This window comes from Anser anser (assembly GCF_964211835.1).
Source record: "Anser anser genome assembly, chromosome: 27".
NCBI classification, from domain to species: Eukaryota; Metazoa; Chordata; class Aves; order Anseriformes; family Anatidae; genus Anser; species Anser anser.
In genome coordinates this window covers 3,529,370-3,551,704 of record NC_139748.1, presented here as the reverse complement: position 1 = coordinate 3,551,704, position 22,335 = coordinate 3,529,370, and the positions used below count along the sequence as shown (strand labels likewise).

At 57.7% G+C, this 22,335-nt stretch overlaps 1 protein-coding gene across 2 annotated transcripts in view; it reads left to right on the top strand.

Annotated features, from left to right (window-relative positions):
• Window positions 1-3,997: 3,997 nt before the first annotated feature.
• The window catches only part of CDK18 (cyclin dependent kinase 18), a 34,953-nt gene continuing 16,615 nt past the window's right edge, over window positions 3,998-22,335 (top strand). Inside the window, exon 1 of one of the 2 annotated variants that reach the window (XM_083812516.1) lies at window positions 3,998-4,163. Coding sequence is in view for 1 of the 2 variants with exons in the window: in XM_083812515.1 (XP_083668641.1) it covers window positions 7,698-7,801 (104 nt within the window). In the remaining variant the exon portion in view is untranslated. Of the gene's footprint in view, window positions 4,164-4,189; window positions 7,802-22,335 lie in introns of those variants that run through there. The other variant, XM_083812515.1, reaches the window with a different exon arrangement.

Sequence of the window (22,335 nt, the reverse complement as noted above, 5' to 3'; positions counted from 1 at the left end):
CTGAACATCCCGAGCTGGCCGTGTCCCCTCTAAGGCAGGTCTGCCAGCCCCCTGCCCGTCCCACAGCTGCCCTGGGCACTCTCCCTCCCCTCTCCCGAAGCTGGCGCCGGGGCTGGATGCGGTGTCCCCGCTGGGGCCTCACCGCGAGGGAGAAAGGAGAGGATTTAATGCTTCTGGCTGGGAGCCATGCAGGGAGCATGCCTGGGGCAGGGCGTAGCTCTGCAAGACGAGCTCTGCCTTGGCCCTAGCGCCGTGTCCGTCCCTGCAGTGCTCCCATGGCCCCGTCCTCGGACAGGTTTGCATGGGGTCAAGGGGTGACAGTGGCGGCTGGCACCCTCTGCTTGGTCTTGCACGGCTGGGATGTGCTTTCCCCGTCGCCCCCAGGCTGTGCCAGCCCCTCGGCTTGCGGTGGTCTCTCCGACATCCCTGCAGCAGTGTCTGCTGACAGGGAAGGTTCTGGAGAGGAACATCCCTAGCAAACCCCTTGGGTCCGTGATTAAAATGCTGCTCAGGATGCCGCAGCCTTCCCTGCCGCTCCTGAAAAACACCCCCGCCTGCACGCTGCCTGCAGCCTGCAAACAGAGGCAGCGGCCCCGCAGCCCAGCACTGCACCCGCTGTGTTTTACGGGGGTGGGCTGCAGGAAGGGAGGCCAGTGAGGCTAGTGGCATGCAGAGAAGGGCCACCACCCTGGGCTACGTGCATCACGGCTCCCCTGGGTGCAGCATCCGGCTGCTGTGCCCATTTGGATGGAGCCTCCCTGCCTGCTGCCCTCCTTCACACCCCAATTCTTTCCTCTCCCCAGCCCCATCCGCAGCTGGGCTGAGGAGCTGTTTGCAGAGATGGGAAGCACAGCCCACGTGTCTTCAAGAGATGCGATTTATATCAAAAGGGAGAGTGTGACCCAGCACTCGCTTGGCTGCAGCAGGAGAGTGACACACTAGGAAATGCAAAGTGCAAGGATTTGCTGAGCAAAATCTCCCCCAGCATGAGCTGAGGTGAGCACAACCATGGACTTACACAAAGCCTTGGAGTTTCCCAGACAGTCCTGCTTTTTTATAAAATACTCCTAACTGCAGCGAGCCCATTTTCACCCCTGATCTCTCCCCTCTCCCGGAACCATACGAGGCTGTGTGATTTCACCGTGACAATACAAAAGGGGAAAACAACAACCACAGAGCCCGAAGTAATTTCAGAAAAAAACTCCTGAGAAGCAAGCATGCCTGCCTTTCGCTCAGCCATTAAGTTGGCGTGTTTGAAAAATGCCCTGCAGGCACTGCCTTGCACCCGCACTGCTGCCTAGGGCAGAGGCATCCACCGGTGGGTGCCAAGTCCAACAGCAGCAACCTCAGCCCATGCTGCCCTTCACAGAGCATACATTAAGGGACAGTTTGCTTTGGGCTATTGCTGGTGGACCGGCCCCAGCCCCATTACGCAGTGTAAGTCTCGCTGGTACCGTGTTTCTGTGCCTGGGAGCCGTGCTGTGCTCTTGTCCCACGTGCTGGCACCCGTCACCCCTAAGGCAGCTCCTCTGCCGTCAAGCCTTGGAGCACACGGGTCTAGGAATCACTCTCAGCTGCCTGCTTTGCCTCTCCACATCCTCCTCCCAAAGTCATCCCTGTCAGGGTTGCAGCGATCCCTTCCTCGGCACGGTGATTATTGTAATTTATGGTTATGAGGAACGTCACGCACCGATGGCAGTCCGTGTGACACAGCCGCCCAGCTCGTGCCTCCACCGCTAATTGCGTGTAATGTTCCTGCCCTTTGCACGTTGCCCGTTTCTCTTGCACAGCTGGGCTCTCTGGCCATCTCCGGCCCGGGGGCTTCCTTTCCTTAATTAGCCATCGCTTGTGCTGGGGATCTCCTCGGCTTTCTGTTTTAAATGGACTTGCAGTGCCAGGTGGTCTCGTGGGGCTGGAATGGCACAGCAGTTGTTGTGTCACGGGCTGCATCACGCTGGGAACGGTGCAGAAGCATTGGAGACGTCTGACCCCGGAGCCAGCACCCCTCCAAAGGGAGGAGAGGGCTGGGGCTGGCAGCCGGGGGCATGCCGAGTGCATCCGGACCGCGGGGCTGTAGCAAACGCAGCTAGTGAGCCAGTTTTTGCAGGCGGTGCCCTAAAGGGAGCGTGATGGCCAACGTCACCCAGAGCTGCCGTTGACTTTGCAGCCCACATGACCGGGTACACATTGACCAGGGGTGAAGGCAGGGCAGGCTTTCATGCCGAGAGCCTGCACGTTGCACCTCCGGGGCTGCATCCTCTGCAGCTGCTCCCCAGGCCCTGCAGAGCAAAGGATGCGAATCTCCCGGTGCAGGTGGGGCCGTGAGGAACAAGCTGCTCGCCCCCTGGCACAGGAGAAGGTGTCTTGTCCCTGCTGCAGTCATCGAGCCCCAGCTGTGCTCCGGGCAATGTGCCTCGAGCTTGAAGTCCGCTCCTGGGGGGCGGTTCCAGTCCAGAGCTCGTTCGTTCAACCCTGCTCGGCTGAGTCTCAGCTCACGTGCCCCCGACATGAGCTGGTGCCGGGTATTTTGCCCCACAGGCAGAGCAAGCATTACTAAAGGCTTCATGTTTTAGCTGGGTGTTGCCATGGGACAGGTTTAAGTGAAGAAATAAAAGGGAGTTTTGAGCAGCCTGGAAAGCATCCCGGCCCTCCATGGGGGCTCAGCTCTTACATTTCTGCAGTGCCATCTGTGAACCACTTCCCCGCTCCTCCGAGTGTCTCCCAGCAAAGTTGATGGTTCTAATATAGCAAATGAGAGTCAACAAGTCCCCCAGGACTCCCACGTTCAGAAAGGAAAAGGGAAAAAGGAGTTCTGGCAGCAGCAGAACTAAATGAGCCCGAATTTGTCTCTTCTGGACAGCCTTCCTTGTGGACTCACGTTGCCTGGAAGGAGCAGATCCCACATACTTCCTGGGGTAGGATTTCTCCCCAGAGACCTTGTGCCTCCTCTCTTCCTCCTCATCAGCTCTGCTCTGGCCTCTGGGTGCCTGCACAGATGGGTTTTGTCCCGTCCCTGCACGGGTGTCCTGCTGCATCCCTCTGCCTTCCCCAGCCACGTTGAACCTCCCGTGCATCCCTCAGATCTAAGCATAAAGCACATTAATTACAAAAACTCTGCTGACAGACAGGTCGGTCTGCGGAGGGAGGGCGAGGATTAATATAGCTGGGGATATAAGAAATTAATTAGTTTCAGACAGACAACGTTGGCACCTCCAGTCAGCCTAATTTATTTCCACGGCCCGTCTAATTTTGGCAAACGGGGAATGTTTGGCTAAATATAAGGCAATAGGAAATAGCTGGCGTGGAAGGTGAAGCTGCCACTAAAGACGTAGCCTCGCTGGAGTGTCGGAGGCTGAAATTCCCGGGGCTGCCCTCGGGTGGGGACCACGCAGCCATCCCCCCCCGGACACCCCCCTGCACCGGGCAGCCACTTTCGGCGGAGGCTGCGGGTCCCGGGGGCGCCCTGCAGCGGGCACCGGCACCTCGGGGCTGCCCCCGCTGCCGGGCATCTGCCCCGGGACGAGGAGGAAGAGCCCCGGGGGGGTGGTGGTGGGGGGGGGGGGGGGGGAATTCCCGGCCCGCAGCATCCCGGCACGGCCCCGACCGGGCTCTGCTCGGCCCCGGGCTGCGGCGGGGAGGAGCCAGCACCGGCACCGGCACCGCGCCGGGTCCTGCGGCAGCACCGCTCCGGCTCCGGCACCGCTCCGCTTCCAGCACCGGCACCGCTCCGGTTCCGGCACCGCTCCGGTTCCAGCACCAGCATCGGTACCGGCACCTCTCCGCTTCCAGCACCGCCAGCGGGCACCACTCCGGTTCCAGCGCCGGCACCGACCCCGCTCCAGATCCCAGCACCGGCCCCGCTCCGATTCCAGCACCGCCACCGGCACCGCTCCGGCTCCGGTACCGCTCCGGATCCCAGCCCCGGCCCCGCTCCGGTCCCGGCCCCGCTCCGGTCCCAGCCCCGCTCCTGCTCCCAGCCCCGGCCCCGCTCCGGTCCCAGCCCCAGCCCCGGCCCCGCTCCCCCTCCGGCCCCGGCGCTGCCCCGGCTCCAGCCCCGGCCCCGCTCCCAGCCCGGCCCCGCAGCGCCGCCCCCGCCCGGCCCCGGCCCCGGCCCCGGCGAGGCGGCGGAGGAAGGAGGAAGGAGGCAGCGCTGCCGCGGCCCGGTGAGTGCCGGGGGGAGCCGGGCTGGGGGGGGACCCCGAGCCGGGCAGCCTGGGCTCGGGGGCTGGGGCTCCCTCTTCTGCTTTCGGGGCTGTTGGGGACGGGACGGCAGAAGTTGGAGGCGCGGTGAGGGAGGGCTCAGCTCGGACCAAGCGCGGCGAGAATTTCCAGCGGTCTGCCCGCTGCTGGAGGAGATCCCTGAGCGCGTTTCGGTGCTGAGCGTGGGTTAGGGAGCCCTGCTCGGTGATCTCCCCACAGTCAGCTCCTCCAGCGTGTGCTGCTCGCTGGGGGGCCCAGCACAGGTTGGGGGGGGGGCGAGGGAGGCCCGGAGGCTGCGGGGGGACACGCAGCTGGCTCCGGTGTGGAAGTTCGCGGGGCTGCTTGCAGGAACCACACGCTCTGCCCGGCGTGCTCCTTGCACTGCTGCCTTGTGCCCGTCGCTATCGGCCACGTCCCTCCGAGGCGCCTGTTGCTGAGCTCCCGGGGTGCGGAGCAAGGAGCTCCCCCCAGGCAGGACTGCGGGGAGCTGGTGCCCCTGCCATGCCAGCACCCGTGCCAGTCCGCCTTTAACAAACCAGCTCCTCTCTCAGTGAAAATAAACTGGAAAGAGCCTGCAGGCTGCTGGGCGCGATGGTGGCACGAACTCTGAAAGGAGAAAGCATCAGAGGTGGGCCTGAGGCTGCTGGCGAGGGGCTTTTTGTGCTCTGCATCAACCAAATGAACCATGTGAGCGGTGTGCTGGGGTTGGAAGAGTTTGGGGGGGGGGGAGGAGAGCTTTGGATGAGCAGCAGGCAGAGAGGTGGTGCTATGGATGAGGTCTGTGAAAGGGCCAGTGCCTTCAGACAGGACCCGTGTCCTGCTTTGATTTCCTCCTGGGTGGTAACGGGGCAGCACGTAGCGCTGCGATGCGTGCTAACACACAGCTGAAATGGGGTAAATGCAAGCAGAGTCTTGTCTTCCAGCCTCACGCGGTTGTGACAGGGCATCTGGGTCACCCCAGCCGTGCAGAGGTCATCCGAGGCAGTTCCTGTGATCCTGGGAGGGTTCCCCTGATGCAAACGCCGGGCTGTGGTGGCAGTCGGTCAGTTACTGGCATGGGGACACACCGGCAGTGCCTCACTCACGGGTCTCAAAGTGCGTTCATAGTCCGCAGCATCCTGTCCTCTGGGAGATACAAGCACGTTGGTGGGACACGACACGTCCAAGAGCGAGGTGCAGAGAAGGAAGAGGCAGGGATGGAAGCTGGGAACCTGGTTCAACAGCTGGCATGGCCTTGAAACTTTTTGTGTGCGAGGCATCCAGCTCTCAGTTTGCTCTGATTTTCAGACTCTCTTTGACTGTCATGCCAGAAGATTTCTGTGCTGGTTTTGGTGCCTGTACTGCAGGACCACTTCCTTCTGATGGGAGGGTTTGCAGATTTCAGATTTGTTCCCAGGCGCCCAGACTTATGCACATGGTCTGAATGAAGATAATTAATAAATCAGTAGTGGAATAACCTCCCCAGCAATGACTGGGAGTTCCTTCTCTCTTAACTGCTTGGAAAAGAGCAGAAATGTTACAGCTGAAGAGCAGCGCTCCAGCGATCTGACTGTCCCTGGCCATGCCGTGGATTCTCTCTGACCTTGGACCCGTTGCTGTATCCCCATGTCTGAGTCTCCATCTGTTAACACTTGACCTTGTTTTGTTCTTGCAGGTTTGCTCCCTGAGATCTGTAGAGCTTTGGGATGCTGGCAGAGCTAGGCATGGAAGTGCTAAAATGCTCGTTTCAACGCCTGAAGGTCCCTTTCACCAAACAAGCTCCCTTTGTGGTCCCTTGAATGGACCCTTCACGTAGGCTTCGCTGGCAAGAGCGTGACAAAGCGAAGCGAGGGTGTCACATAGCCAGGCATTACAGGTGACCAAAATGCAGCAGACGTACCCTTTTTCCTGGCTTCCAAAGTAGCTATTTTAAATCTTTAGCTGCTGCCTTTCGTGTGCACTCACTGCCGCCGTCGCTGTGTCTGTCACAGCTGGGCACGGCGGCCCTGCAGGTTTGGCCTTCTGCTGCTGGCACTGTAAGCAGACAAGATAGATGAAGGCAGCTTCACTTTGCATATGGGAAAGTGGAAAGACAAACGGCTTGCTCCGGGTGCGGCAGGGAGCCTGTGGCAGTAAGGGAGCTGAATTTTGACCTCCCAAGTGCGCAGGATCCCTCCTTTTGCTCTGTCCTACGTGGTGCCCCCAGCCACTTGGTGAGACAGAAACCCGTGTATTTACTTCACGTATGTCGTGTATGCATTAAGATATTAATGCTGCAGTTTCCACTGAAACCATCCCCTTGGTCTGGCCTTCTGGAGAGAAATCAATGTTTGGTCATTCCTTGTAAACCCCGAGACATTCCTCTGGCTTCCTTACAGACCTGAGGTTTGGGCCAGGAGCTCTGAGAATCTCCAGAAAACCTGGGCCGTATGTTTGGAGTCACGTCCAAATGATTTTAGGAGTTGCCAGGAGGGTTTATACTCACTAAAGGCCTCCCAAATTCTCATTCCACACTCGGGAGAACTGAGGCAAAGCAGCAACTCCGTGGCATTGGCAGCGGGACAGGGACTCCGGGCTCTGGGGACAGCGACAGAGCTCAGAAAAGCTCCGAGCCCAGCTTGGAGTGAGTTTCACTCTGGGTAATTAGTGAAACCCCGAGAGGTCAGCTCTGCCCCTGCTTGATGACGTGCCCTTGGTTCGCATCCATACAGATAGACAAACAAGAAAAGGTCCCTGTTTAAAAGGCCCTTTAACCCCTTTTAGCAAACTCTGCCCAGGCAGAGGTTTGACCTGCTGAATTTGCTTTTCTCCAAATTAACTCACTTCTGCTGTTTGTAGAGGGAAAACTGATAGCAGAAAGCAACCTGTTGATTAATGTAGATGTGAAAGGCTAGATTACAATCGGGTGAACAATTAACTTTGCAGAGCCGATCTGTAATCAGATGAAGCATCTTTTGCTCTCTCCTACTATGCCTAATCAAGGTTTCTTTTCAGGTAGCGTTTTGCCCGCAGCCAGCACTGCTCATCTGCTGCTTGTTTGCTCAGCCACTCACAATCTCGGCTCCTATCTTTGTCTAGCCAGCCTGGCTGAAAAAGAAGCCAGTGTGAAATTGTTTTCAAGCCACAGAGCAGAGCAAGCAAGCCTCCAGAGATAGCTGGGGTTGGCCTGTGCTGCTGACACCACTGCAATATCTCATCTCCTTTGATTCTTTCTTTGCCTCCCTCCTTTCACGTGGCTTGTTTGTGCTCCATCTCCAGTCACAACCTGAGATCGGTATTCTCTTGCCTTCTGGGTCTCCTCGCTGTTTTAGGGATGAGCTCCAAGCCACCACAATTAAGTCTCCACTTCGGAGCCAGGCTTGGTGCTCTGCGTTCCCAACGGGAAGAGCCTGCAGGGCTGATCCCTGCTGAAACCCTGACCCTTTTTGCACCTGAGCAGCAGCTGGGCTCCTGCTAAAATTCTCACTCCTGTGCTGAATACTTAATGACCCACAGCTTGAAGAGCTGCAGGAACACAGATGACAGAGCAGGAGGCTTCCCCAGGTTTTGGGGCAGTTGCTCCTGGGAGTTGGATTTGGGCACTTTTTGCTTGCGGTGTTTCTGTGCCACCATCTCGTATCAGGTACTGTCCCTGCGGCGCTGGGGGGATAAATAACTTGCAGAGTGCTCACACTGTGGAACTGAGGGCTGTTTGACCCGCTGTTTTCAAAGATTAATGCTCCTTGCTTTTTTGGGAAGCAGGCCTCCTGGAGCAGCTCAGGTGGGGGCATTTCAGAGCATCCCTGGCTGCGCACAGACCGCTGCGGTCTGTCCCTGCGTCTGCTGCTGACCTGCTGGGAGCCTGGCTCTCTATTGTGCTTCCCTTTTATCTCCCTTTGTGGATTTAAATCAGGAGCATTTGGAAGCAGGGACAGTTTCTCATCGCTGCCTTTTGCATGGTAGTCCTCAGTCTCTGGGGCCAGCATAATGAAAATAATACATAACTCGAGTAGCAAATTTCTGATGCGATGCCATCGGTGCCTGGTACCGGTCACCTCTGCCAGCACCGTGGGAACACATGGTATCATCAGAGCTGTTAGTGCTTGTGATGCACAGCGGAGGAAGTAAACAGGATGGAGCAGTGCAGGGTTTGCTGCCCTTTTAGTAGTACATGGAAAGGGAAGGTGACGGTGCACGGCTTCTCTGTACCTGGAAGGAATGGCACTGCTAATGAGGGCACTTCGTTGCAAATTAATGGAGCATTTAATCCGATTATTGTGTTACTCTTTGTTTGCTACACCCATACAATTCACCCTCATGACACCCTTGAGCTGGCACTATCATCCCCATTTATCAGATGGGGAAACTGAGGCCAGGAGTGTATTCCTGGCCCTGGCTCCCAAACCTGAGGTCTAAGCAAGTCTCCAGTGCTGCTGCTTTGTGCTGGGCTGTAGCTGAGAGCTGGTCTCTCGCTGGGGTCTGGGGAGCTCCCCCAGAGGGACACTGCTGTGACAAGAATTTTATTTCTCTTCTGGGCACCTGTTCAGCCTTTCCTCACGACCTGACATGCAGGGAAGTGTTTTATTGCAGAAGGCTTCTGCGTGAACTCGCTCCCCCTCCCTCTCTTTCTTCCCCAACCTCTGAAATGCCTGGCTGATTCCTTTAAAACAACCCCAAATTCCCCAGCCGGGGGCTTTGGAGCAGGGCAGGGGGCTGGGTTTGGCTGGGTTCACAGAGTGCTGCTGTGGGTTTGATGACTTTTAATTGAATTGCTAAATTAGAAAGAGGAGACTGTTGAAGCTGATCAGGAGCACTGCAGCCTCGGAACAAATCAAAATGTGCCTTTTTTGGGAAGCAGCAACACTCCAAGCCTTCTGCTTGTTTCTGCCGTTTCTCTATTTTGGTTTAAACAGTTTATTTCCACTCAGTCTAGTTAATTATTTGATAAGCGTTGATACGCTGGAACCACCTGGGGGCTGTGATTTATGACCCCCACTAGATTTAGCTGCACCCCCCCTCACCGTTGCTCCTCCATCGCGCCCGCTTCTCCCCGCGCTGCCCACTCTTGAAGCCGTCTCTATTTTTAGTTGCTGAATCTGATGAGGTTTGTGAACGGGAGCCGTAACTCTGCGAACATGCGCGCGCATATAAATTCACGTATGGAGGTTTTTTTTGTTGTTGTTTCTTGTGTTCCAGCATGGAGCTCCCCTGGGAGCATGGTTTTACGCTGCCTAGCGGGGCTTGAATTGTCTGGGGGAAAGCCTCTTAGGCTGGCAGCTTATGCACTGAGCCTGTGCTGGAGCAAGTGCTGCTGATCTGTAGGTACCAGAGATGTAGCTGGGGGCCTACCAGGGTCTACAGTAGCACTTTGGTTCCTTTTTTTTTTTGGTCTTTCAGACTCTGAATATCTAAAATTTCCCAGAGAAGCTGTGGTTGCCCCATCCCTGGAAGTGTTTAAGGCCAGGCCGGATGGGGCTGGTGGGAGGTGTCCCGAATTGGGTGATCTTTAAGGTCCCTTCCAACCCAAACCGTTCTGTGATTCTGTGAAAATCTGGTTTGAAGGGTGTCGTAGCCGCTGAGGTGACCTCTTTTCACCCAGGAAATGTGTCCTCCTATCGCACCTGCCCGTGCGGTTGGGTTAAACTGCTCCCTGCCGTGCTTCACCAGGCACCCGAGTGTAAGTCAGCGCTGCTCCGCTGAAGTCAGGGGACCCACAGCAGCACAAGGCGTGGTAATTTTGGCACCAGCCAAGGCTGTGAGCATCACAAAGCCTCTCCAGTTTCATTGTAGGATCTGTGCTGTGATGTGTGCTGTCAGCTAGATGGCACGGAGGGCTGGAAGCTACCCGCTCATTTCTGCAGCGCCAGCATCGCCGCTGGCCTGGCGGAGAGCGTGCTGCCGAGGCTCAGGCAGGGTCTGCTCCCAGAACGCCAGGTCGAGGCAGCAGGGATCTATAAAGAGCAGAATGAAGATGAAAATGGTGCTGAGGTAGTGGTCTGGAGGCTGGATCCAGTTCTGGATCTCCTGGATGCTTTCCTGGCTCTACCACTGCCTTGCTGTTTGGGTTTGGGTGAGTTGGGTCCCATCTCTGTGCCTCCGTCTCTGAGGGGGGATAGTGGCCGAACTCACAGCTTGGCTGAGGTATTGGTGAAATGCTTGGGTGTCCTCAAACAAAGTCATCAGAGGGGTGAGGAGCTGTTCCTGTGTTACTTTAGGCATAAAAACCTTTCCAGCATCTGTTCTTCATGCCTCAGATTGGAGCAGTGATTGAAGTGCGAGGAGAATCTGCTACGGATGTTCCCGAGGGCCGGTCAGCGTGTAATTATTAACTAACTGCTGCACACTAATTGCTGTGCCACAGCCTGCAGGAAGTATAGGCGGTCAGGAACACACTGTATCTCACAAATCCCAGCCTGCTCTTATCTGTCCTTTGTATTTTGCCCATCACGGTGGTATCTGACTTGCAGCCCTGCCCATCAGGCTCCCAGGAGGGACGTACCCAGCTGGGTACCTCTGCCTGCTCTTTGCTGTCAGTGTTTGCAGCCGGGGGACTGAAGGCCAGTGTTCATCCAGAGCAGGGAGCAGCTGCATCCCGGGCGGAGGCAGCAGGGAGAGCCTCTCCTGCAGGTCTGCCAAGGTCCTGCTTGAAGAAGACCACATCTAGGGGCGAGCTTCGCAGCCCTTGCGATCTGCCTCTACAACGGCAGCATTGATCCCGTCTGTTTTGGGAGCGTGGCACCGGCCAGAGGAGGGAAACGAGCAGCCCTGGAGGCTGAAAGCCTCCGTTTGTCCCCAGAGCAGGTTCAGGGCTGCTAGCAGAGCTGCACTGGGGGGACCGCCCGCGATGGCACATGTCCCGAGCAGAGCTGGCCATCATTTGGGGTCCCAGGGGACCCTGGAGAGCCCGTGTCACCCCTCACAGCAGACGGAGCAGGGGCAGGACCCGTGCAGAGCCCATCAGCTGGCCCAGCCCTGGTGTATTTTGCTTTTAGAGGTAGAGCAGGAGTCTGAAACGCTGCCCGGTGTGGAGGAAACCTCTGCAGGGCCAAGCCACACTGCAGGCTTGTGTGGTCGAGGCAAGAAACCTCCAAGGGACGCCTCAGACTGCCCCGATCGGAAGAGCCAAGGGGTTTGTTTTTCCGCCTGTTTTGGCTTTTGATGCAAGGCAGAAAACTGCTCTGAGGTGGGGAGGATGGGTTGTCAGGGCCGCCGCAGGCTGCATGAAAAGTCCTGCTCAGCACCAAGGGCTGCGCCTGTGGCCGAGGGGACATGGGGACACGGGGACCGAAGCCGCAGCAGCACAGATTGAGTATTGCATTTGCCGGCTGCCTCCAAACTGTTTTCAGCTTCTTTGAAGGGGCTCAGAAATGCCGGGATGGTCTGGGGCACCTGGGCAGCCTCCCGGCACCTGGGCTTTAGGCAGAAATTAGCAAACACTATTTGCAATGTAAATGGGTGTGTGTGAGACAGGATGAAGAGGGGAACGTTACCTGCTCGGGAGTCTGAAGGAGGCAGAACTGGCAGATCTAACGCTTTTTGGTCGTACCCAGGGGTTGCGTAGTGTCTCATCCAGAAGACAATTAAAAATGCAAAGAGCGCTGCTGTGTCCCAAAACTGCTCTCTCCATCAAGTGAGCTGTCACAGCACGCGCCCCCCAGCACCACCGGCACAACCCTCCCAGCACCATCCTCCTGCTTCAGCAGTAACCCTGAGAGCCCCTGGAAGGAGCAGCAGCAGGGAGGAGCTCTCCTGGCACTCCGGCTGCTGCCCTGTCCTGGGGAGCTGGGGCTGGGTTGAGCTGCGGTGCCCCTCGTGCTGCCCAGACCCTCCCAGCCCCAGGCTGCAGCTCCACGGGGACGGAAACACATTTCTTCTGCGCAGGAGGTGCGGGGAAAAGGTCCACGTCAGTCGCTTTAATTCCCTGAAAACATGACACAGTATCTGAGGGAGAAGGCGTGTTTTTATAAATTACCATTAGCAGCGTGTGTTCTATTTAAGTACTTAATCCCTTCCAATCCCTTCCTATTAACGATTAATTGTGCAGCTAATCGCACCATGATAGCAGCACTGCAGGCCAGGGGGTTGCGGTGGGCGCAGGCAGCACAGGAGAGGAGAATTGGGTGGGAGGGGGCGGCACGGCTCAGCTGATGGTCTGCCGCGTGAACACCAGCCAAATTTCCCGTTTCTTTGGGTCTCAGGATTATAATCCTTTCTTATCTCGAGCGGTTTCTGTGAAGCACACAGCTTATCGGCTTGTGAGGCAGGAGAGGAGCAGGACTGAACACAAGCGAGCGAGCTCTGAGTGCTCCTGCTTGATGTAGTCCCTTCTCATCTCCCTTCCCGAGCCTGGAGCCCCCTTGACTCTAGCGGCTTGTTGCCGAGCACCACGTGGAAGTGTGGGTGTGCTCTGTTTTTGGGGGGAAATGTCTGAAATTGTTTCAGGACTTCTGGTGTCCTATAAGAGGGCAGGAGGATGCAGGCCACAGGTCAGCCAGCGTCCACTAGCACCTATCCTTCCCTAGCAGTGCCAAGGACTGGTGAGTCCAGCCGTGTGTGTTCCTGCAGGAGATCTCCCTCCCTCCCTCCCTCCCTCCCTCCCTCTCTTCCACTCTGTTTATCTCGTTCTGCACTCTGTTATCTCCCCCATTGCCAAGGCTCGTGCAGAAATGCATCGAGTTTGTCAAGGACAGCAAAGCTGGGGGAGCCCGAGCCAGTCCGCAACGAGAACTGCGGGGGTTCGGAAAGAGGAGCAGGGAGGTGGCTTGGGAGGGAAGAGATGGGATGGGAGGGGAAAAACGAGGTTCAAAAAATAGATTCTGTCTGTTAAAAACCATCAGCTGCACTTGCTTTGTCTGCCATTCTCATGACTGACACCGGAACTTTCAGGACACCAAGCTGGGGCTTGGCCTGGCAAAGCAGATGTTATTTACAGTTTAATAAGGAACAAGGTTTATCTAAACAGTGAGCGCTCGCTGAGTTCCCAGATATGCGTGAAATGTTGCCCTCCATAGGGAAGTGAGCAGAGGTTCGCAGGCACTGAGGCATGCCTGATCTGTTTGTACATCTGGGATATCTCCCTCTGGTACCCAGGCAGGTCGGAGTGGGGGTTAACATGAACATGTCGTAGTGGTGGGGGTTAGCTGCAGCGGGGTGGCTTCCTCTGGGCAGTGCAGAAGGACAGTGGGGTTCCCTGGAAGGCAGCACCTGGGATGTAGCAGGACAGTCTGGTCTGCTGGCACGTCTCGTCCTGGGCTGCCAGGAGACGTCAGGCCACCTGGGGACATCAGGATGAGGAGCAAAGCACGGGGAGCTCGCTGCGTCTCGCACCAGCCTCCTGCCTTTCTGCTCTCCTGGCTCTTCCTCTGGAAGCTGGTGGAGGGGGCAAGGCCGTTACTGAGAAGGGTTTTGGGCTCTGGGCACAACCTGGTTGGCAACCCCCAGATCTCGGAAAGTGGAGCTGCCCATCTCCTGTCGATTGCTGTGCTCAGATCCCATCTGGAGCTGGACCGTCCGAGGATCCGCTTCATTTGCTTGCGCCGGTTGTTCCCTGAGACGTTTGCTACTGTGGAAATCTCTCTGTTTGTTTCTGCATTATTCCTTCCCTGCATGTGGCCCAGACAATGTCTGGTTTTCACTGCGCTGCCCAGCCCCTGGCTCTTTGCAAAGTGCTTCATGCGCAGAAAGAAGGCGCGCGGTGTTCTTGCGGCTCTATCAGCCCTGAGATCTGAGAAGCCACGGGAAGAGAGGAGGAGAGGAAGGGACACTCGGCTCCTCACGGAGCACAGGGAAAAGCTGCCAGCTTCGGGATGGGCAGGGGGTGCAGGGGAGCTCAGCACCCAGGCAGCACCGCCGAGCTCTTGCAGAGTCCAGTGCTTCGTAACCCATCTCACTGGGACCCCTGGCAGCCACCTGCTGGTTCGGGGGGCTGCTTAACCCCCCCGTGCTGCTTCAGGGGGCTGCTTAACCCCCCCCAGCCCCACGGTGCTGCCCACCTGCGCAGCTGCCCCCGGCTGGGGCTCAGCACCGCTGCAGGAGCCCTGGTAAGGAGGAGATGAAAGGGCTCGCAGCATCGCTGCTCCCATTCTGGAGGAGACGGGGATGCCAGGAGTAATTACAGCTTGTGCTGTGCTTTGAAATCCTCCGATTCCTCGAGCGTTGGCTCGTTGTGCTCCTACCTGTGTGGCTGCGTCTCTGAGCACGAAATGCACAGGCACACGTGCGCAGGGCCCTCCGAGGATGGGTGCACAACTGGTTTAAGATTAAATACCAGATTAGCGCAATCCTTGGCAGGGAAGCAGACTTGCAGTGTTTGCTCACTACCTTGCTATCATGTGACTGTTCCGGAGCTTTAAATAAAACAGATTTGAAACGCTGCTGCAAAGAGTTTTACTTGCCGAATGCTGAGCGGTGGGACCGCTGCTCCGGGGCGCAGTGCTGGGGAGAAACCCCCCAGCAGCTGGTGCCGGGGTGGGGAGCAGTAGTTCAGGAACACCGGCTCCTTTCATTCATTTCTTTTCCTGTTGCTGCAGAAAGATCCGTCCGAGCGCGGCGTGGGGCCGCTTTATTAGCGGGGTTGGCTCCAAGGAGCTCCTGGGTCTGAGCTCGCGGTGGGAGGAAGGCGCCTTAATCCCCTCGGAGCTGTTTGCGGAGTCTCCGCAGCTCCTCCTCCCCGTGCCGGGCTGGGTGCACAAAGCCGTGTTTTGCCTCCCTGCCGAGGGGTGCCGATGGCCTGCCCGGGGGGCTGAGCGGCACAGACCCAGGTATTTGCAGCGGGTGGGGAGCGTGACGGGCAGAGGGACGGTTTGCAAGTGAGGTTCGTGGCAGCAGAGCACGACAAGCTGGGCTCCGTGTGCTTCTGTCCGCTCTCCTCGAAAATGCAGGGTGAGAGCTGAGCTGCTCATTGCTCTGACTGCTCGTGGTGGTGCTCCTTATGAACATTGGGCTTCTGGTTTTGTTAAAACCATTTTCTCTGGGAAATGAGGTCCTGTCAAGACCCTTTGATGCCACGGTTGCCCTGGTAAGGCTTTTTGTGGGAGTCCAGCCCTTGTTTCTCCTCCCCACCTTTTTGGTGCGTGCTGTTTGCTGTCCCCCTCCGTTTCCTCTGAGGTAGTTGCGTGGAATTTGAGAAATGCGGCGTCGGGTGTACAGGATGTAATTTGTTTCCTTAAATACCCTCCCAGGAATGCCTTCAGCAGGGGACTGGGCAGGGCTGTGCGATCCCCCAGCATGGCTTTTGGAGCAGGGGCAGCGTGGCACCAGCTGCCGTGGTCGTGGCTGTGGGCAGCAGGTCCGAGCCCCTGCCTCTGGCTTCCCCCAGCCTTTGCTGGTGGCCTTCCTTGCAGCCCTGTGCCAGGAAGAGAGGGCTTGGTAGATGAAATTAGTGGTCACGGGGAAAATCGGAGTATTTTCTGGTAGGGAGACTGCTGCTTCTGTGACCACTGCAGGAAAGCAACTCCTGGCTCTCCGTGAGCTCGCCTGCACGGCACTTGCAGAGCAGCGAACGAGCTCGCAGCCTGGGGAGCTCTGTGTGGGCTGGGGAGGGAATGAAAGCTCCAATTACAAAAAGAAAAGGAAAGAAAACAGCAATTAAGAAGCCGGCAGACCCTGCGTACCCTGTGTTGGGTGAGGGTGTGGGTGGCAGCGTGGCGCAGCTTCCTCCAGGGGGACGGAGCCGCAGGTGTGCTGGGGGGAGGCTCGGAGGGGCTCGGTGCTCCTGCGCCAGCGATCTCCTCCTGCATGGATCCTCCTCCCACCTGGCGATAAAGGCAGGGCAGGTGCTGACAGCCTGGGCCGCAGGTTAAACACTCCTGGGAGAGAAAAGAAGGGGCTTTGTGCTGCTGACAACGAATTTCGTTGGCAGCTGGAAGCTGGCACCCCCTGCGCTGTCTGTCTGAGCTGCCTGGGACCTCTGGCTGCCAGCCATGGGGGGGGGGCAGCGTTTGGTTGGCGCTTTGGGAGCGTTCAGCAGGATCGGTGAACACTTTATTGTCTGTGCTTATATATTCAGGAGCCTCTGAGTGCTTTGGGACGTGGTGTGATGGCCAGGTAACGGGGAGGCGATGCTGGGAGAGGGCAGCACAGGACCCCGGGTCTCAAGGGGCTCCTAAGGTGCAGGCGGGCGTCCCAGCGAGGTCCTGGTGGCACAGCAGGAAGAGCCAATCTGCCTGGGGTGCAGCTTGGGTGCTGTTAGTTAACTGTCAGCCAGTAATCAGCTGGGTGTCATAAAAGGCAAGAACCAGGCTGGCTTTTGCTGCGAGTGTTCCTCTCCGGCAGTTCCGTGTGCTGCTCTTCCAGCAGCTACTCACCGCGCGAGGGACTCGGCAGACGCACGGCGTGGTGCTTGGGAGGGACGTGCCTGCGGGGTAGGAGAAGGATGAGAGAACGTGGTTCACGGAAAAGGGGTGACAATAGCTAAATGTCCTGCGGCAGATCGGCAGCACCTCTGGGAATATACCTGAGCTCTGGAGTGCTGCTTCTCTGGCAGGCCCAGCTTGGCTCTTTGCCTCCAGACAGCTCATTACAGCCCGGGTCTCCTGGCCGTGGTGTAGCACCGTGGGGCAGTGCTGCCATCGTGGTGAGTGCTGCCAGTGGGACATGTGCCCTGCGTGCCCAGCTGACGGCAAATTCAACCTCAATAACTGAAATAGCTCCTGCTGCAAGATGAGCATCAGTGGGAGCATCCCCTGGAGCCCAACACAACCCTGGTCGGCTCTGAGACAGGGAAAGTCGCGTGGTTGTGCCAAGACTCGTGCGTCTACTGCTGGTCCTGCGGATCTGCTCTGCAGCTGGAGGCAAGCAGCAGCAGCAGCACTTCATCTGCTGGAGCGGGGGACGGGCTGACGGACACCGGCTGTGAGCCTGGGCTGCTCATCCCCTGGAGACAGTGATGGTACCAGAGGGACACTGGCACGGGCACCTTCGGGTGGCTCTGCACAGCTCCCAGGCAGCAACAAGGCAGGCATTGAGGCCCTGCTGCAGCGGGCGAGCTGCCTGTTATCGGCCTATTGTTGATGCAGCCGAACACTGGACGCTTCTCTCAGGTTGCCCTCTGCCAAGGAATAAGCACCCAGTGTTTGTGGCTGCCGGAATAACGAGGGTCATTTTAGTGCCCTCCTGGGCGCTGCCCTGATCTCACCACGGGCCGGGGAGGGAAGAGCCAAGGGAGAGCTGCCGGCTGCGCCATGCAGGGCTGTGGGCACGGCAGGAGGCAGAACAAACCTCCTTTGTGCGCTCGTGTTATTGGGCTCATTGTCAGCACTGAGAGAACGGGGAGCGGAGCCGCATCGAGCAGAGCGGCGGCGATTCCTGCTCCCAGCTGTGCATCAGGCACAGGTTATAGGTTCTGGAAAGGCTGGGGCTGCGGGAAGCTGTCTGTAGCATTTGCCTTCCCAGGATGTCTTTGTGTGTGGCTGGAGTTTCACCTGTGCTGTCGTTTCCTTTCCAATGATGTCCCGTGGCACCATCGCAGTGAGGGAAGCTGCTGCGGAGAGGAGGGTGGAAGCCCTGCGTGTGCCCCACAAACCAGGCTGCTGCCGGCAAGGGTCCCGTGACCGAGGAGGAGGCAAAGAAATGAGAAGGGAGGAAGGATGCATCATCATTCCCGACATACAGCTGGGGAAGGCAAGGCGTGCGGAGACAGAGCTGGGGTGGAAGCCAGCCTCATGCATTTGCTACAGGCTCATTTTTACAGATTCACAGATTCACAGATTTTTCTAGGTTGGAAGAGACCTCAAGATCATCGAGTCCAACCTCCGACCTAACACTAAGTACTCCACTAAACCATATCCCCAAGCTCTACATCTAAACGTCTTTTAAAGACCTCCAGGGATGGTGACTCCACCACCTCCCTGGGCAGCCCGTTCCAATGCTTAATAACCCTTTCGGTAAAGAAGTACTTCCTAACATCCAACCTAAAACTCCCCTGTCGCAACTTTAGCCCATTCCCCCTCGTCCTGTCACCAGGCATGTGGGAGAATAGACCAACCCCCACCTCTCTACAGCCTCCTTTCAGATAACTGTAGAGAGCGATGAGGTCGCCCCTGAGCCTCCTCTTCTCCAGGCTGAACAAGCCCAGCTCCCTCAGCCGCTCCTCGTAAGACTTGTTCTCCAGACCCCTCACCAGCTTGGTCGCCCTTCTCTGGACTCGCTCGAGCACGTCCATGTCCTTCCTGTAGCGAGGGGCCCAAAACTGAACACAGTACTCGAGGTGCGGCCTCACCAGAGCCGAGTACAGGGGCACAATCACTTCCCTAGACCTGCTGGCCACACTGCTTCTTATACAGGCCAGGATGCCGTTGGCCTTCTTGGCCACCTGGGCACACTGCTGGCTCATATTCAGCCGACTATCCACCAATACTCCCAGGTCCTTCTCGGCCAGGCAGCTTTCCAGCCACTTTTTCCTCCCAAGCCTCCCCTGATCAGCAGATGTGAGAAGAGAGGACAGCGAACTCCTGGCTGCTGTAATCACCTTCCTGGTGCACTGCATTTGTTGTAATCATAGGAGCCAATACAGGAGAGAGAAAAATTTTAACACGAGGGTGGACAGACTCCCTGGAGATCCGAAGTTTCCTTTCCAATCATGCCCAGCGCGGTCTCTGCCCTGGGATGATGGGCTTGCTGTTTGCTGCAGGGCTCCCACAGATTAATAGGAATTGATTGCACTCCCTCCCCTGCAGGACCACGACCTCCTGGCAGGGGCTTTGTTTCCTGTATGGCAGGGAAATGTCAGGGCCCTGCATAGCAGAGCTCAGCAACGGGAGGCAAACGTGCAGGGAGGAGAGCTGGCCTCGCTCTCTCCCCTCATCTCTCCCCTTTTTGGGTGTCATTGCTACAAAGAGCCGCACAGAAAAGGGTCCTGGTGGCAGCTGTGGGGTGGGCAGGGTCTGCTGCCTGTCCCAGGGGCTCCCAGGATGCGGCCCCCTCTCTGCAGGGCTGTGCTGGTTCTCAGAGCAGCTCTGTCCATCCAAACGAATGTTTCGTGGTGCTTGGGCTGTGCTCTGCTCCGTGGCATCCCTCGCGGGGAGGGAGCGGCTGGGAGCTCGTTACCCCGGGGAGGAATTTGTGCCGACAGCTGAGCAGCCGGGGAGACATCCATCTGGTGGTCAGGGGCTGGTATCCTTCCCTGCCCCTCTGCCCTTGCCCTGCTGGCATTCCCAGCTGCTGCAGCAAATTCGGCATCGAGGTTGTCCCCGAGGCCAACTGTGGTTTCTGCCTGACTCCCAAGACCAGCCCCGAATCTCTCCCTTTCTGCACACATCCAAGGACCGAGCTCTGGCCCCACGAGGCCAGGAGAGCAGAGGAGGAGGAAGAGGAATCCATGCAGGATGTGTCCCACGGAGGAGCCAACCGCTCCCCCATCGCCCAGCAGCTCGCACCGCTTCTCCCTGCCCTCCCTCTGCGCCGGGGTTTGCGCCAGGAGCGAAGCGGGGACGGCTTCTGCTGCTGGGTGGAGAGGGCTCAAGGGCTGCTCTGCTGAGCTCTTGGTCGCTCCGACTTCGGTCTCCAGGCCTTGCGATGTGAGCAGGGGCACGTATTCAACTGGTGCCTCCGCGCGGTGTTTGCTCAGCCCTGTAGCCACACGCAGCGTTGCACGATAGCCGTGTTTGCAGAGCAAACAGGGCTCCACCAGCAGAATTCCCCATTTCCCCGATACTTGCAGGAGCAAATCAGTGCTACCTAATAGCTGGGAGCATGGGCTGTAACTGCTGAATAGGACTGTTCATTTTGCCTTGTAAACACAACTGTTAATCTCTCGGGGGGGTTGGGGTTTAAAAAAGCAGACTATTCCCTCCAAGCCTTCCACCTTTTCAGCTGTGAAATGAGGGCAGGAGTCTGTTAAAATGGCAACGACAACAACAAAAAAAAAAAGGAGCGACTTATTTGTGAGAAGCAATAAAGTGGTTGTGGCTTGAAAGCCCTGCTTCCGAGCCTCTGCAATGCGCTGAAGGAGGAAGGGGAGAGCTCCGCAGGCTGAAGATGGTTTGTCTGTGCCGAAAATACCTGCCTCTTGGCTTCCCGGCAGAGAGCCAGGGGGGTTTTCTGTGCAAATGCGAGAGATTCACGGGGAGAGTCGCAGCCCGAATGCCTGTGGGAATAGCTCGCTGAAAAATAGCGAGCGCGGTCGGTGCTAGAGCAGCGAATGTGGCTCCGAACGCGGCGTTTAAAGAATTGTTAACATCTCGTCTGGAGCATGTGATTAGCTTTCCTGACGGGATTCAGCTTTGGGCTCTTTGAAGTGTTTTAGCCAAGTATTTACTATCTGACTACATTACAGTAAATGCAGATCATTCACGCGGCTGGCTTTAATCCCCGTTTCTTGGCCAAAGTCCAGGCTGAGTGATTTCATTTTTGCCTGTTGATGCCTAAATTCCCCGTTGCCATTTTAGATCGCTTCCCCCCCCTGCGTGCCCTACCGCGCCACGTCGTGTTTCGGCATGTCGGCAGTCAGCCGCCTTCCTCCATCCCCGAGGTGCCTCCGGCCAGGGGCTGTCCTCATTCCCGGGGAGCTTTGAGAGCCTCGGGGCTGTAAAACGAGTGATCTCATCGCTCCGCTTACCAAGTGTCACTTTCGCAGCAAGCCAGTAAGTGCCCCTGCTTCCTTTAGCGCACTGCTGCTAAAATTCGGGGAAAATAGGCAGCCGCAAGCAACAATTCCTTGGAAATCTGTGCTGTGGGAGCAGGCTGCGCGGCTCCCTTTAGCTGTGGAGGGGATGCCTTCTCCCAAAACCATCTCCTAAAACAATGCAGCTGCAGGTTACCCCCTCCCCAAGGGGGGGACGAAGCCCCTCGCACCCCATGGGGTGTTCCTGCCCATGCAATGTGCGTGCACCCAGGCAGGACGTGGGATGCCACCGCTGCTGGAGGGGGGCTGAATCCCAGCCGTGGGACACCTGGATCCGAGCGGCCCCGTGGGACAGAGCAAACGCCTCGCCGGCAGGCGTGGAAGGCTAAGAATAGAACGAGCCCATAAAATCCACCTGACAAACACTTCGACGTGAACCCCATCAGCAGATGCCAAGCAGGTCCGGGGCTGCCTGGAAAGAACAGCCGCAATTACACGGAGCCATAAAGATAACGAGCGCAGGGCAGGCTCGCGCGGAGCAGCAGAGGTAGCTGGCGCTCCCGGTGCTATTTTTTCCCCCACCCCACTTCCTCTCCAAGGAGGTTTATATTTAGCAGCCTGTAGCTGCTGGTACTCCTGCTGATGGCAGGGAGGGGAAGGATTCAGAGCAATCTGGAGCACAAATTTGTCAGTGCTAAGGTGCTTGCCTTCTAACCATCCGCGCTGTTAAGAGGGAAGAGATGGAAAGACCTCTGTGCTGTTTCCCCTGTTTTATTCCCTGGTCCTGGAGTCGAGGGCCCTTCTGGAGGCTGTGGGGTTGCCTGGGGGGCAAAGCCTGTGCTCAGCACCTTTCCTGACCTTCTGGTCCCGCCGTGCAGCTTGTTCCGACCATCCCGTGCCCCTCCTGCCAGGGCAGCGCTTTGTCCCCAGCACGGAGGGGTGACCGCTGCCACCGGGCACGGCGGGCGTGCTGGAGGGGTGCAGCAGCCCCCAGCCCACTCCCCCCCAGCCCCAGGAGGGTGGTCCTGCTGAAGGAAGGGGCTGGAGATCCCAAAGGTGCCAGCAGCGCCCACGGTGCCCGTAGGGGAGGTGGCAGAGGGGTGAGCAGCGCCCAGCTGAAGGCAGGTAACCGCAGCGCCCTTGCACGGGCGTGTGCAAGGGTGGCTCAGGGTGCTGCCAGCCTGCAGTTTGTGAGCACAGCCTTCACCAGAGGCGTAAGGAAACTTGTGTATGCTCTCATTTTTGAAGAATAATCATTGAGATTAGCTGGAGGTTAATGTGGGGAGTTTGTCTCTTGTTTGAGCCTGTGATGTACCTGCTGGGAGCAGCTCAGATTTCCCCTGCTCCCTGCCTGGTAATTTGGGAGTGCAAGAGCCCAGGAGCATCTGCACCTCGTACGCGTGCTGCTCGAGCAGTGTCTGCGTGCGCAGCTGGAGCAGAGCTCTTCAGGCCAGTTTAGTTCCTTGGGTGCCCATGACACCAGTGTCACTTCCACTCGCCGGCGGTGCCTAAGGGTAAAACTTGCACAGTTTGCGAGGTGAGGAGCCGGATCAGAGCCGTGGGCTGGGAAAGCGGTCTCCAAAGCTTTGCCTGCCCTTCAGGAGGAGCGAGGCTGC